The sequence below is a fragment of the Coloeus monedula genome (genome assembly GCF_965178545.1).
Source record: "Coloeus monedula genome assembly, chromosome: 2".
Taxonomy (NCBI): Eukaryota; Metazoa; Chordata; class Aves; order Passeriformes; family Corvidae; genus Coloeus; species Coloeus monedula.
The window spans coordinates 89,431,514-89,447,825 of record NC_138782.1 but is presented as its reverse complement, the minus strand read 5'-3'; the positions used below and the strand labels follow the sequence as shown (position 1 = coordinate 89,447,825).

Genomic DNA, 16,312 nt, shown 5'->3' with positions numbered 1-16,312 from the left:
GGTTTTTTTCCAAAATGATTGTGTGGTTGAAGTTCTTTTGATGACCTGCAAGGCGTCTTTAAGTTTATAATATGTCCTCTACAGGCATTGAAAGTGTTTTTCCTGCTACTACTTCCTTAGGCTTTGGGTTTTTTCATTATTATCCTTTCCACTGTGTCTCAAAATTTCTGCTTTTTTCCTTGTAAATTGGGTGCTATTTCTTTAGAATGGAGAAATTTATTTTCAGCACCCAATCTCCAGTCAGGAAAACATCTAGGCATGAGGTTTAAGGGCAGACTCTGAATTGATTTAGCAATGGTTTCTCATCATAATAGTGCCTTCCCCAGACTGATTTAAGATTCAGCCAGTGATAGTCACTTAATAATGTGTACTGCGGCTATTATTTACCTTCTAAGTTTCTGATGTTGCGAGCAGTTGTTGTATGTATTAGCAGTTAGCACAAGAACAGTTGCACTGATTGGTACTTCTCATATGCTTTTGGCCTGAGACTTCACTTAGTGGGGATCTGAGCAAATAAAACTGAGGAGCACAGCCCGGGGATTAGGTCATGTACAAGGGTCAGCATACTGGCAAAATACAGCCCCACAGCTGTGTTCGATTTGTTTTGAGGTGCTTCACTGCAGTTGGAATCAAAACAGGATGTTTGCTATCAGCTGGTCCCTACTATCTGAATAAGAGACAAAGCTCAACAGCTACCTGTTACCTAATCATAAACAGATAACAGGGAAGTAGATCCAATTAAAGCTTTTCCTGATTTCATGTTGATTTTTATATTGCATGCCTTTAACAGTTATGTTGAATATCCCCATTTCCATTTAAAATAATGTACAGTGAAATAACTGTTTGAATTAGGTCTGTGACATACTGTCTTTCTGGTTCTTTCCGACCACATAAAGAAATAGGTAGTTATGTGCTGGTGTTGTACTGTGGCTCACAGTCATTCAACATTCAATGAAAGGGAGCATGTTCTGAAAATTTATACTGAATTACCTAGTTAATTCTATCAAATGCTCTTTAATATCTGTAGTGGATATCAGCATATTAAGGGCTTTGACTGAGTGCACTGATGCATTAACATTTTCTTTAACTACTGCTTTGGAGAGAAAAATAAACTAACTACTAACAACCTATTTGCTCTTAAAACTTCTGAAAGACTTACCTAACTGTTCAAATAATGCTCATGTCCCGGAAACCTTTGTTATTTGCATGTTCCATAAATCAAACCCTTTTCCTTTTTACGTGGACTGGAAGAATGCCTCAGAAAGGGAAGTATTAGATACTTGTGCTAAGTTTATGTAAACATTTTGCTATTTGTCAATAAATCAGTTTATTTTGGTATTGTAAATTGTTATACATACACTTGCTGCATTACAAACACGACATCCCAATAAAATAAGCAACATCCGTCTATAATACAGTATGTATAATTCTAAATTGAATGAGCTTTTTCAAGAAAAAAATCATGTTATACAGCAGTTTTCATTCTCAGATCAGGTCCCTTTTGTTAAATTTAATTGCGTAACATGGTGTACTGATGTGTACTGCAGGGATAAAGAGAAATGAACAGAAGAGGAAGCTGGCTGCACGTGCTTTCAGTATTTATTTTCAAATGATAAAAAAATTACCCCAGTACTTGTACACAAATGTGTGTAGCTTAGTTTTAGTTAAATAATTTACCTACACTCTTTCACTGCATTCCAGAAAGGGTGACTTTACACCCTAAAATTTTTATTGCAATTAATAGCCCTACATTTTTACTGAGATTACATTTTTCCATGCAAAGAGCTCGGAGAGATGGGATTAGCAAGATACCAGTATAATGACCATTCTATGGTCTTTGCAAGTCTTTTATAATTTGAAATTGCAGTTTTCTTCACAAATGATAGGCTTTTAGGTAGTCCAGCAATTGAAAATATTTGAAAACTTCATGGTACACTGTTTAGAAGATTTATATTTGTCTAAATTCTGCATCTTTGGGCACACCTTCTCTTCGTTTCAGATGTGCTGTTTCTGCACTAAGCAGCCTTAAGTAAAGTATACTTGGGTATTAGAAAGCTGTTAGAAAAAACAATTAAATTACACACTTTCATTACTTTTTGGGGTATTTTTCCAGTCCCTAATCCCATATATTTAATTTTATCACAAACTAAATATCGTATTTTTTTCCTGTTTTATTGAACGGGCAAACAGGGGTAGATGGTCCCCCTCCCTAGAGAGGAGACGACCTACTAGTCCCAGGATTCATATCCAGCATGCATCTCCGGAGGATGACAGGTACTAGTCAACTCCTCCCAGTTGAAAAATGGCTTACTGCATCTTGCACTCTCAGAGGAGTACACTGAAATTTAGAAGTGTGCCTATATGTTGACACTTACAACCTCCAGAAGCCCAAAATAAAACAGCAGTTTAGATATCATCTCTGCGTTTTGTTGAACTGTTATAAAGCACTGAAGAATGACCATCTTTTCAAGTTTTCTGTTTGTCTGAATAGTCACAAGACATGAAATATGATGTCTAATACAACAGAACATCATCTGTGTTAATGTTCCTTAGTCTGTTTTTACCTGCTTTTGTAAATGATGGTGGTGCTTTCACAGTGGTGCTTTATAATGTGATAAATTGTTGTAGAGCATATTCTTGTATACATGTTTATTTTCATTGGTTTTGGTTTTTTGTTTTTTAACAAACTGTTCCTAATGGGAAAAAGCCCCACAGTCTGATACGTTGGAGGTCTTGGTAGCACTTTCTAGTTGATGTCTGTAAAAATTTGCACTGTTTGTAAATTCTGTCCAAATCAGGATGGCCTCCATGGAGCAGGTTTTCCTAATAAGGTAGGTTTTGATTAAGAACATCAGGGCTCTAAATAAATTTTTATGCTGAATGTCACCTATGATTAATAGAAGCACCTTTGTTTTTTACTTCTCCTGGGCTTTCTAATCATCTGAGTTTTGGTATCCCATTGCTTTGGCAGTAGTGATTTTTTTTTGTTATTTTTTTTTCCAGATAGATCCGGGTTTATTTTAAGCAGCCATTGTAATTTATATTTAAATGCAAATTCAAAATTTTTCTTTCAGTATTTTGTATTACAGTAAGTGACAGAATACAGATAATGTAAGTAATACAGGTTAATGTAAATAATCTGTACATGAACTTAAGAAGTTGCTCTTAAAACTGTAAGACTGATATACCAGTGGTGCCAGTGCTTACCTTCTGGTAATGTCTACCCACAGTACCGATATTTTTACTGTGATTTATCTAGTTTGCTTGCTACTGGATATATTCCACTCATACAAGGTGGGAAGAGTGTAACTGTGTTTGGGCAGCATTTCTTTTTAATTTGAGTTAGACAGCATTGTAAGTTAAAAAATTAAATTTGTGAAACATTATTTCAAAGCTGTCCTTCATAGAGATACTGCATTACTAGAAATTTTGCCAACACATCCCTTTGATGGGACAGCTATTAATAGTTTACAAATGTACTTTATGTCTTTTAGGCATTTTTAAGTAATTTAGTTCTCATTTTCTGGGTCAATGGAAAGATTGCCTTTGACTTTAGAGTATCAGACTTGAAAAAATCAGTGAACTGAGGTTTTCATCTAAATACTACCATTCCCAATGCCAACTAGTAAGTTTTTTTACGTCAGCTGAAATTTTGTGGAGAAAGGCTGAAAGCATCTAATACTCACCAGCAAGCATTTCCCAGTAAAGCATCTGTAGGATATGGAACCTGATATGGGAAAGTTTTTGAGGTGGATAAACAGCAGTCTAATTTTCTGTGTGAAATCAGTGCCTTCTTGTAAGTCTTGCATGCAGTCTGGTCACCAAAATCCTGTGAGGGGCAGTGAGTCACTGATGAATGCAGAAGGAATTGAAGCTAACCTCCATGCTGATGGGTGTTTGCAGCCTACCAGCCTCCAGGAGTTTTCTCCCACATTGAAGAGTTCTGAGAACATTGAGCTCTTTGCATTGCATATCTGTAGAGAGAATATCAGTGAGGGAATCAAAGGTGCTTTATCTTTGTTTTCTACTCTGTAAGTTTACATTTGTTCTGATTAATTCACGTTTATTGCAGTGGGCCAATACTACTCAGTTCAATAATTAAAGTTTTTTTAGGATATGCTTGTATCAATTTGCCAACTGAAATAGTGGCTGTTGGGGAATGGCTGATGGATCAGCAGGGGTAACTAACTAACTGCTCATCACAGCTTTTGAATAATATTTCACAGTTTAATTGACTTTGGCAGACTTCATCTTACTCTTCATTTGAGTACACCACAGATTTATATTACAAATGGGTCCAATTTGCATATAGAGTGCAATCAAGATCTATTTCTGAACAAATTTCTTAAATCTATGACTTATGCATTATTTATAGATTTGATAAATTAATTTTTTGCAACATTGTATTTATTTCTAATGGTTATTAACATAAATTTTAATAAAAGTTTTGACAAGATTGTTCTTCTGGAATTCGTTCACTTGCCATGTCAGGAGGAAGTGACTCCTTGATATGTTGATGAGATGAAGACATGAGTTATGTATTATTTCAGAGTTAAAAATTTTCAAATGTTTGGGTAGTATCATGTATTTCTATGAGATATTTTTAAGGATAGTTTTTCTTTTGAATTTGAGAGCTTCACTGCTTGAAAGTTTTTTTGGGTTTTTCTATTAGAAATTAGAAAGTCTAAATGTCTAATATCTACAGTTTAGACAGATGGGTATCCAGGGAACTGTGAAATTGTAAATGATGATAAAAACAAGGTGAATGAAATCTGAGCATTTAATGGTAGGTGGAAATTTTATTCAGACTGTTCTTTTGGAAAAGACTGCATATAATATTAGCATATAACCAAGACTGGATAAAATAATGCTTTCAAAAAATGAATTCTCATACATTTTCAGTTAAGAGAAGTAGCTTTTGTCAGTCGGGTATGCATCTGTAAGAATGCTAGTCCCAGTCACCTGAAGCCAGCTGCAGAGCAAGTGCCCTCCTGGTACTTTCAGATATGGTGCAGATCCTGCCTTTAAGAAAAGTTCAGTAAAAGTCAGGAAGTATTGAACATTACATTCTTGGTGGCTTTAAGGCTACATAAAGTAACACTCACTGCAAGCCACTGAGGACTCTTGTACAAGCCAGTAATAAATAGTTTAAAAATATTGGACACTGACAAAATGTTATGTTGTCACTTCAGAAGTAGTGATTTTTAATTTTGGTAGAAATAGTGTCATATTTCTTGTGTAGATTTGTTTAGACACAACTGTTAAGTATATTGAGGCACATAGCTTTGGAACATGAATGGTAAATAGCTTGTCTGTATATAAAATAATATATAGTGCCTGTCTATATATGATACATATTGTTCAATGATTTGGTGTGACAGTTGGAAGATTTATGATCTTAAAAAGAAATTTTAGCATTCCCTGACCCTAATGGAGGTATAGATGCAAATATATTACATAACTTATATTATTAGTGGACCATAAATTTTACTGAGTTTTCTCATTAAAATCCAAATTTGGTATTTGTAAAAAAAAAAAAAAAAAATCTTTCATTGATAGAGCTTATAACATATTTCATTAAAAACTAATAATAAAGCAACAAGGTAATAATATTTTTGCCAGATTGAAAGCTGTGAATAAATTCTGCAGCTTCAACAGAAATAAAAATACGAAAGACATTCAGAAATATTCCCATGCTTTTTTTATTTAAAAAAAAAATCTGAGGAATTTATTCCACTTTGCTCTTGAATTATTGTTAATTATTACTGTAGCAGACTGTGTGGCAATAGAATATGAAGTTTTCATCAAAATACGTGAAATTAGGAAATTTACTTGTGTTTTCAGGAGAATTTCATAATATAATCACAAAATAAGCATCTTAAGCAAAAAGGTGTTTTGTATGTTTATATATAAATCAAATGAACAATACTGTGTTGTTCTTTATTCTCAAGATTAATTCTCAAGAAGGATGATAGAACCTATTAATAACAGTGGTGCCATTCAGAGTGTAGAGTATAATGGTTTTTAAAAATACAGTTGTGGCTTTCATTCTATACTTCATTACATTTTAGACTGTTATTACATCTAAACTTTTATAGTGTTTGGAAGAGGAAAATGAGAAATACAGCTGTTTTCAATAGATAGTGACTTAATGGTTTTTGTTTATCTATTTGACTGCATGTCTCCACCTTCACTGCATGTGACCATCTCTCTGTTTCTGCTCATTCCGTCCAAATTCACATCCATGTTTCCAAATATTATGAAGAACAAGGACGCTGGAGTTTTGCATTCCAAATCAGGACAGTGTAGACCACCTAAGTGCTAAACCTGGAGCAGCACAGAGGTATCCTTATTTACTCAAATCATAGAGCAAAGTAAATGAGATATTGGTTATAGTGTATATTCTTCATATGCTCTGCATACGTTCAGACACTTTTTTCTTTTTTTTTCCTGGTTTTATGCGCAAGCACATATATGCATGTATCATTCATGGAAAATATTTTTTTTCTCCAAAGAAGTACGTTTAGGAGGTAAATTGGAGTATGATGTGAGTGCACTCTTTGTCCACTGCACATGAGCAGGAAAGGACAGCTCCCTGTAAGTGCACACCTGCCAATGCCCTGTGTGTTCAAGCTGAGCCAGGACTCCAGTGCTGCAGGAGGCTGTTGAGCTAATTGGAAATGTATACAGCATCATCTTAGACAGATGGAGGAAACAGAAAGGAAACTGATTTAAAATAATTTCTCTCTCTCAAGGGCAGCCCTGAGAGCAGAGAAATAAGTGTACTCAGGTCATTAGTGCTGTGTAGTACTTTGTTACTTGTCACAGCAAAGCACGTCCTGCTCTTAGCTTTTCTATCCTACTAAAACCACTCACTGTGTGCTCTCTTCCTCCATTGTCTGCAATGTCACAATCTAAGCAAGCAACTTAAGGAGTAAGAGAAAAATAAGCCCCAAACAGAACCAACTAAACAGAAAATGAAGAGGGTGACATAGTTTGAATGGTAATGCTGCTGCATACAGTGGATCTAGCCATAACTTTAAATACTTTGCTAACTGTTGGTTTTAAGTAAAACTGCAGCATTTAATATGTGCATTTTCCTCTGTATCCACTTTATATTTGTCCTGGTAAAGGAAAAATATTGAAAAATAATGAGATTATACAAAAAATAAATCTGAAAAAATAGCTTGAGGGCAAAAAGGATTTCAGTTTTTAATCTGACATACTATTTTTTTTGTGATATATTTTTTAAAATCCAGAAAGCATCAGGTAATGACCTCTGCTATGCAGAAAGCATTTTGTATTTTGCTGCAGTGTTTTTTTTGTTGTGGAATCTTCTGCATCACGATATAATTCTCATCCAATATTGCAGTGGGTAAAAGTAATGAAAATCCACTGTGATTATGTTCTTTGGGTATAACTTGGTGTCACAGCTGTTTACATCTCTTCTGGTTCAGGCACTGGATTACCCTTTATAACCACAAAGGTTTAAAAGGAAAAAAAAGTTATTTAAAATATTATTTTTATCTCTCTGTTTTGCCCATAGTAATTCCTATATAGGCTAATATATGGCATTGATTGTACCATTGCAAGATCTTGCGTGTATTAAAATTTGTCAGCATTTCTGGTCTAGGAATGAATAATAATGAATAATCATCACTCCCTGGTTTTACCACTCCTGAAACACTGTATGCACTTTTTCTTCTGAAAAAATAATGCGTATTGATGGTTTTCTGAGGTTTAAAGTAGTAAATCCTAATTTGTAAAGCTAACATTGCTATGGATAGTACAGAAAATTTTGGAACACACTACTTGCAGAGATTTACTTATTATATTTATAGTCTTGGGCAATAATGGTGAAATGTGGCTTTACCTTTGTTCTTACATGTATATACTCCTATTACTCTTCACTGTTCTTATTTAATATCTGAGTGCTTAGATTGTCTGAGGTAACTAGTACCTCACTATCCAAATGTCAGATGAATTCTGTAAAAGATTTGTGTAGGAAAGGAGTGAAGGAGTGAAATAATTTCTAACTTACTTATATTGACTAGGAGAAAGATAGCATTGGTTTAATCTGTTTCTAAAAACTTTAAAAGGTAACAGAATGAGATTTTTGAAAAAACAAGTTTTTATTAATACAGCGACAGCCTTTTTAAAATCTGATATGATGCAGTATTTGTTTTGCTTTTGAAATTTAGATTTAAAAGTGATTTTTAAATCCATTTAAACCTTCAAACAGTATTTTCTGGTTCTTTCTGCAAGGTTTTTTTCCTGCTGTCTACTCTGAACTTGTTTCTCATGCTGTTAAGAGATGACTTAAAGGCCTATGAGGAGTCATTTTTTCTAGTCAAATACAGGCTGTGAAGTGGAAACTAGTTGCAGGCTCAGTCAGGATTAATGTTTTCTTCCCTGCTTTGGTACCTCATAAGTTTCACACCAGGAGCCTCAATCAAACCTAATTAATGCAATGTCTCTTAAACCTCGACTTCACCAGCCTGTTTGTGGTGATAGTTGTCACTTTCTCATCTGTCAACCGTTTCTTTTACTACCTTTATAATACATGAATAAATAATCTTCATATTTCTGTATTCTTTTTCTTCTTTGTTTATTTCCTTTCTGACATGTCATTTCACAGGCAGTCCAGAAAAGTGGAAAGATACAGCAGCCAAAAACAAACTAGGAAAGGCCCTGCAGCTGAAACGGAAAGGTAGGAGTGTTGATTGATGCGTAAACATCTCTTATTTTCAGTCTGATTCCAGTTTTTGGAATATACCTCTAATAAGACTTTTTTAGAACATTTATGACAGTACCAAAAGCTGTATTGTCATAATTAAGAGTATTATGTATTTTGGAACTGTATTATTAACACTGTGTTCCGTACATACGGAATTTTTCTGGCATTCTCCATCATTGCAGATCAGCTCAATGGCAAAGACTAGAAGTCCTTTTCTGTACTTTAACACTCATTCTTTTTCAAAAAATCCATATTTTACATTAACTTTGAGGATGAAAAAATAATGGATTATATAAATAGATAACTATAATAAATTAATAATTCAAAATGTCTCTGATCACATGAATTTCACTTTAAAATAGAAAAAAATTAAGTTGCACATTTAAATCTATCATAGCGTAAAATTACTGTAAAGACTGCAACTTTTTTGTATTAATTGAATTTTTCTGAATTTGTATTGCCATATCTTTTAGCTTTGATGCTACAGTAGTATGGGGTTACACATTCAAATTCTTAAGAAAAAATGAAAAAATAAAAATATATACTGAATAATAAGTACATCTAGTTAAGTTTTAAACCCTTTATATTGACTGAAATAAGAGCAGTGAGGAGGGATGAGATCCTGTCTTTGTTCAGTTCATGTTATTTTGATTAGCAGAGGTGAAATGTACATCTGTTTACATTATGAGAGCTTAAAAACTTCCATGAACAACACAGACATCTCTGTTTTCAATGAAAATGCACATTATGTAGCAAAACTTCAGAGCTTTTTTTTAGTTTTACTGCTTGCAGTCCCAGATTATAGTTCCTGATCCAAAAGCAATGGTTATATTTTCCTTGAGTCAGATGATTCTGTTGTCACAACAACCCAGGTGCTTTTTCAATTTAAGTCAGAGGGATTACCTAAATGATGACTGAAATCCTTGCTGTGATTGAATCAGGGACTGTTGTGCCATGGAGATTACTAAAACCCTTTTTTTCCCCTGTTTTTTCTGAGTTCTGAAGAGTAACTGATGTCCAAGGGATGTGCCTCTTGGTAATTCAGCAATGAACCCAGTGAGCAGGAGCAAAGGGAAACATGAATTGTACTGCTTCTTTTTACTTCTCCATGGCACATGTTGTAGGCTTCTGTTTCCATAAAATGATTCACTAGTATTAGATGTGAGACAAAAATGTCAAAATAAGTCTGAATGCTGTAGCTCAGTATTCCGTCATAGATGTAATATTGCACTGGTGCCAGAAAGTTTTGATAAAAAGACAGGCAGTGAATTTTCCCGTAAAATATAACTTGAGACTATTTCTTCAAAAATCCATTTTTGTCTTACAATTGATCTTTTTCCATTTGCAAATCCTACTATTAGTTAAGCAGATTACTGGAATAGCCTATCAGTATGCTGTCAGTTTCTCTATAAAGCATTTCAACATGCCACGTAAGATTAAGTTTTCTATGTGTTGTGATAGCTTAGGAAATATACATAAAAGGGGAAAAGCCAGCCTTTTCAGGATAGTTTATAAAGCCTAAAAGTTCTCTTAATTTAATGAGATAAGCCTTCTAGATGGGATTAAGTAAACTGTTCTGAAGGAGTGAAATTGATTACACAAAAATAATTTTCTGCTCTTGTATGAATGATCAGAAAATTGGTTCATCCCAATCCTAAAATGTTTTCTTTCAGTCCTAACTGATCACCCTAGAAATGCCAGATGTGACATTACCTGTCATATTTTAGGATACATACAGTCTTTAACTGTGCTTTCTATATTTGGCATAGAACACTGTGCCAGGAGTGAGCTGAATTGATGACCCTCTCTTATTCTTAGTTTTTCTTTATAGTTTCTTAGGTGGCAGAATGCTACTGAGGCATCAGTCTGAAGGGAAAGGAATTTGAGTTTTCTTGTGTGCTGGCAGAGCTGGAACCTGTAGGATTCCCCTGTAGGCCACTGCCAGCTGAATTAATAGGTTTGCTGCTTGCAGTGTCACCTTCCTCTGTGAGAAACCAGGAAATGAGATACACATGTACATGCTCATTGCAGTCTCACTGCTCATCAGGTATCATTTTTTCCCCAGATTCCTCTTCTCTATCTACTTCTTATCTCACTTCTGTCTCATTTTCTCTCTAGCTTTCGTCTTCCATACTTGTTCATTGTTTCTTTTTGCCTCATTCTCCTGATCAGCCATTTGCAGGCTTCTTCCTGCAAGCAACAGATCTTTCTTCTAGGACAGCAATTCCTTAATTCCATTCTAGTTGTACTTCAATTGCCTTTTATCTCTCTTTTTATTTGCATCCCAAGAAGCATATTCATCTCATTGTAATACCCCAGCTAACGCAAATCTTAAGCCTGATTTGTCTTCATTTGAGTTAAGCAGATCCTCTATCTTTCTCTTGGAAGGGGACATATCTGTAAAAAGAGTATTACTGGAGAAGGAGATAAATTTCAGAGTTGCAGGTAAGTCCTGTCCTGTTCTGTAATGGCGGGACGGACTTCTAGTGTTTCACTGGGCTCTCAGATAAATTCCTGGATATTTAGCTTCTGAAAGGAAATAAGTCAGAACAGAGAACATGATGGCTTTGTTAGATTGAAGTATTTATCCACAGTAAAAACAAACAAGAACTTTCTGGCCCAGAGTGAGGTCCGTATTTACCTTATGGATGTTATGATGTTCAGACATCTGATAGATGCTTAAAACCTGGTTATGTGCAATAGTTGGCATGGTTTACTTTTGTAGTCAGCATGGAGAAACAGACATTTTCAGAAGTCAGGTCATCTTTGTTATTGTGAGCGTGTTTCAGAATCAGGAAATTCAGTATCTGCAAGAATGTTATGGTTATCACTAGGGAAAGCCAGGAGTTCAGCTTAAGAAATGTTAGCATTTAAGAGAGAGAATACAAGCTCAAGCAAGAGAATCTTGATTTTTTTGCATTGTGACTGTTCTTCCACAGGAACTGTTACTGATGAAATGCTTTCGAATCCAAACCTGTTTGTTATCCTTGGTAGACTTCCTTGTGTTATTTCATATATAGGGGCTTTTTTAGGATTAGTTCTAAGTGTATGATAGTCATATGAAACAGGCAGTTCCTTGGATACCTTGACCATATCTTGTGGAGGAGTTGTGCTGGGTGTGTGAAGGGAGACTTCATAAGTCTGCAGAAATCGAAAAAAAAACCAAACCAAACAAAAGAACCCAAGCCAAAAACAACAGACAAAACCACCCCATGTTGAAATGATGGCACAAGAATTGAAATTTCTGATATAATTTGTGATACAGTAGTACCATTCACAAAAGGCTGCCCTGTTGGAAAGCCAAAGAGTAAAAAGGCACAGTTAGAATATTTTGGCACTCTACAAACTTGAATGTTTCAGGTTATCTTATACCTGTAATGTATGCAGCTATTGAACTAGTAGTAATTATGCTGTTATACTGACATGATTAATCATTTAACTGCATAATATGAATTGTACTTTCATTAGAGTTCCTTTAGAACTATATTTCTGTTTTAGTACTTACAAGTACGTAAATAGATTTTTTATTTCAAGCTGTAAAGGAAACTAAGGGAATCACAGATGTGCTTCCATATTGTCCTTTTTTAGGTCACTAACTGAAATGCAGTTAATATTTTTAATAATGATAAAAGGTATGTTTTAGAAACAGAAATGCTTTGTGGTAAACCCAGGTATTCATAGCCTACTCTGTGGTAGTCCTTTTGTCATACGTGTTGTTAGTTTGTGTTTGCTGTGTTTAGGGTGCAGCTAGTTTTTGGCCAACTGTCCACTGTAAGCACTGCAGTTCAACAGTTCCACAGTTAGGGTCATGTGTATTTGCAGTGGTGAGTGTTCTGCAGTTTGTCATTTTGAAAATGGATTTGCATTCAGAATTAACAACTTTCATGTGAAACCTCAGCCCTGGTCCCACAGCCAGGATTTGCAATGTTCTTTTGTGGAGGGGGGCATTGGGAAGGTGTGCCTGGAGCTAACAACTGAACAGTTTCTTTTTGGCCCTGATGTTTTAGGGGTCTGCTACCATGTCTTTCTAGAAGGGGACTTCCACCCCCACGAACGACTGAGCAGCCAGTCATTAGGGGAAAGCACCACGCTCGCTCCAGGTCGAGTGAGCAGGCTAGTGTCAGACCCTTATGCCCCGTACATCACCTAGCATCCGGAGGCTCGGCGCCGCCTTCTCCACTTCTGACAAGGTTGCTATTATGTGTCCAGCATAGCTTTCATGTTCTGCCTCCAAGGTTTCAGTGTGGTGTGGTACTTCTCTGAGCATACATGGCACATTCACTCATTCTGGCACTGTAGATTATTCTCTCTTCATGGTATTTATACTTATCCCATATCCTTTATGCCATCTATCTTCACCATCCAGATGGTACTTCTTGCTGATGAACTTAAATAGTTATGCAAATTAAAAGGTTGGCTGTGTCTCATCCTTCCATTGTTGTGTTTTGTTCTGTATCCATATGAAAATTATCAAAGTATTTTTCTTAAACACTGTGCAGAAAATCACGTGTTGTTCACACACCTAACTCTGATCTTACAGGCTAAGAGAAAGTAAGCTGATCTACCTAGTGAAAGCCAAAAGTATTTTGAACTTGCACAAATGTGCTACTTAAAATTAAAAATTATCTACTTGGGACTTGATAAACAGTGATTATTCACTACAGTGAGAGTGACATTACTATAACTGGCAAGGGCATTTCACAGTAAGCTCTCCTCAGCGATCTGCTGCTTCTCATCTTTGTTTTACTTTCTTAAACCTTTTCCCCACAGTTATCATAGGTGCCCATACTTATTTTAAATGTTAGGGTTCCGAAGGTTTGATGTGTTACACTCCAAAACTGTATCTATGAATAAGACATCAAGTAGCCAAGATGTTCTGAAACAGTGCTAGCTAGAATTCAGCAATTCAGCCAAAGTGGTTTAGGGTATTTACTTAGATATGAATATTAAAAGTCTTGTGCATGTTTTGCATGCACACACAGATAATTGCACACACACACCCCCTCCCTTCCCCCACCCCAATACAAAGGTTAAAGGTCTTTTTCCTTCTTTGAGTTCTGGGAAAAACCACAGGCTATCCTGTGGGAATAGATACTTTCTGTCCCTGTCCAATTCTGTGTGGCCTTGTGCAATTATTGCATCAGCACAAAGGGAATACTAAATCTAATAAAACATAAAAGTGACAATTTATATTGTCCTTGTACCAGTGTAGAAGAATATATATAAATTGTGAGTCATAATCATAAATGGTTCTTAAAAAACTGCTTTTCATTCAATGGTTTTTCACTATTCATTAATCAAAAAAAACCCCAAAATTTAAAAAAAACCCAAACCTGAACAAACCCAAATAAATAAATAACTTAAACAAACAAGCAAATAAAAGGAAGTAATTTCTCCATAGTTGAAGGTAGCTAGAGAAATTAAATGTGAGGCCTTATAAATTGACTAACTATCTAGACCTGAGTATGTGCATATGTCATAGACCAAATGCAAATTTTTTCAAACCCATCTTCAGTACCTGCAACTTAAATTGTATTTAAAATTCAAATGTAAAACATCTCTTCATTTGCCTTATTTTGCTTTTATCTGAATCTCATTTGCAGAACCCATCAACAAGGAAGTCCCACGCAGTCTCCTCCGGCAGACACCTCCTTCAGCAGTCGTAGGGGAAGACAGCTACCGCAAGTTCCAGTAAGAAGTGGCAGTACAGAGCAAGGTATCAAATAATGAGCTTGTGATAGCTCAAACTCTTTGATTTCTTACCTTTCTTTACTTTAAGTCTTCTTGCATAACTACATGTCCAGTGCTATAATTCTACCACTAAAACAATAGAAGAGAATGAAAGCATCTTTGTAGTTGGGGAAATCCGGTGAATTTTGACTGGTGGCTTATTAGATGTGGTTTAATTGCCTTAATTTTCTAGTACCCTTTTATGTTTAAAATTTCTGTTAGAGTCATGGTAGTTTCCATCACGTCTAATATGTTATCAAGAAAAAAATAAAACCAGGGTCAAAGATTTTGACAGTCTTACTAATTTTTTATTTTGTGGTTTATATTTATTGTTGTGCATTATTAACATAGATTAACAATAAATGTCACAGATCTGTTTTTCTTCTGGAGTTCATAGGTCAGTGAGTAAAGAATGAAAATAATTACCATGGGAAATGTGAGAGCACAGGTCACCAGCCCTTTCTTGCTTAAGAGTAAACTGATCAGGCAAAGAGTGCTGCTCTTTTCTGAAAAAGACAATTGTTATGGAAGATGTTTCTTATATCCTAACATCAAATAAGGATGTGCATTACTGTTTCCTTTTCTAGCAACATACTGCATACAGAGAATGAGTTGTTATGGTAAAATGAAGTGGCACAATGGATAGTATTTGTACATTCATGTTTTCTTCTGTGTTTAAAAGTACTTGTTTTCTCATTGACTACAAGCAACAACTGAGATTGCCAGATGCTACAAGGTTTTCTTTGTGAAAGTAAAGAAATGCTTATAATGATGAAATATTGTAGTGCATTACAGAATTGTTAGCAGATCACATTCTTGAACAGATAAAGTTGCTGAGCATGACCACCTTATCATGACAGATTACCAATGAGGTTTTCATGTATGACGGCTTGCATTAATCTGCAATCAGTTTGCATTAATGTTAAGGCTTTGAGCTGTGATGGCATACAAACCCCTAAATTAGCACACATAAAATGTACTCTTGTTTTATAAATGTTTTTATTTTGAATGACTAATATACTGATATAAGTGGCTTTTATTAACTTTAAACTTTGTGTTCGGGTCCTCTTGTTTTGTAGTGAATCTAGTACTGTTTGAATTATAAACTAGTTACAAACTACATTCAGAGTTTCTATTTCTGCATATTAGCAAGTTGGGGGCTTTGTAGGGAAATGTAATAAGTAATGGATTTCAACTTTCTCCCATATTTCTACTTCAGTTTCAGAACTTGGTACAATATATATTGATGAATCAGCTTTTAATTTAATTTTAATTTGGCTTTCCTTTGCACATTCATATGTCATCTTTCTGCTGGTCTTGGTAACTGGTGTGTGAGAGTAAAATACCAGTTTATGTTTTGTTGAAGGCATTGTAAATGAATGTAGAACTAACCATGAAAATGAGTAGAGACGAGAGGTGTACAGAGGAGGAAAGAAAAAATGAAAGTTGAGTAGAAGGCCAAAGGTACTCTAGGTTTATAAAGCTGTTGATACTGTGAACACTTGTTAAGTGGTGCCGTTTCAGTGAACTCTTGTTTACACTTTTGCTTAATATGCTTGCGCCTTATTTATAGAATGTGCAATAGGATGCGACGTGGTTTGCTCTGTTGTTACAAATCGTGCCGCCTGTGTCACTATGGCTGTACTACAGCACGTGGAATCAGTGGTTAAAGAGATTTCCTTCTCTGCACAGTACTTTGGTTTCATCTGAGTGACTGACTTTGCTTCTGAAAGGGAGGTTTTCTTATTTTACCCACATTTAATGCTCTATTCAGGCTCAGAACATATTTGCAGAGGAGTACTATGTTGAATAGGTTTTATAATACGTGTTTAAAGAATTTTGTCA

The 16,312-nt window shown here is 35.2% G+C and overlaps 1 protein-coding gene across 11 annotated transcripts in view; it reads left to right on the top strand.

Moving 5' to 3' along the window:
- Positions 1-16,312, top strand: part of RIMS1 (regulating synaptic membrane exocytosis 1) — a gene marked incomplete at both ends in the record, with an annotated part of 314,191 nt that overhangs the window by 215,901 nt on the left and 81,978 nt on the right. For 5 of the 11 annotated variants that reach the window (XM_082277099.1, XM_082277102.1, XM_082277098.1 and 2 more), the window contains one exon: positions 14,341-14,453. In XM_082277099.1, the coding sequence (XP_082133225.1) occupies positions 14,341-14,453 (113 nt within the window). Of the gene's footprint in view, positions 1-2,190; positions 2,275-6,265; positions 6,344-8,638; positions 8,711-14,340; positions 14,454-16,312 lie in introns of all 11 variants that reach the window. The other 6 variants (XM_082277097.1, XM_082277101.1, XM_082277100.1 and 3 more) reach the window with 2 other exon arrangements.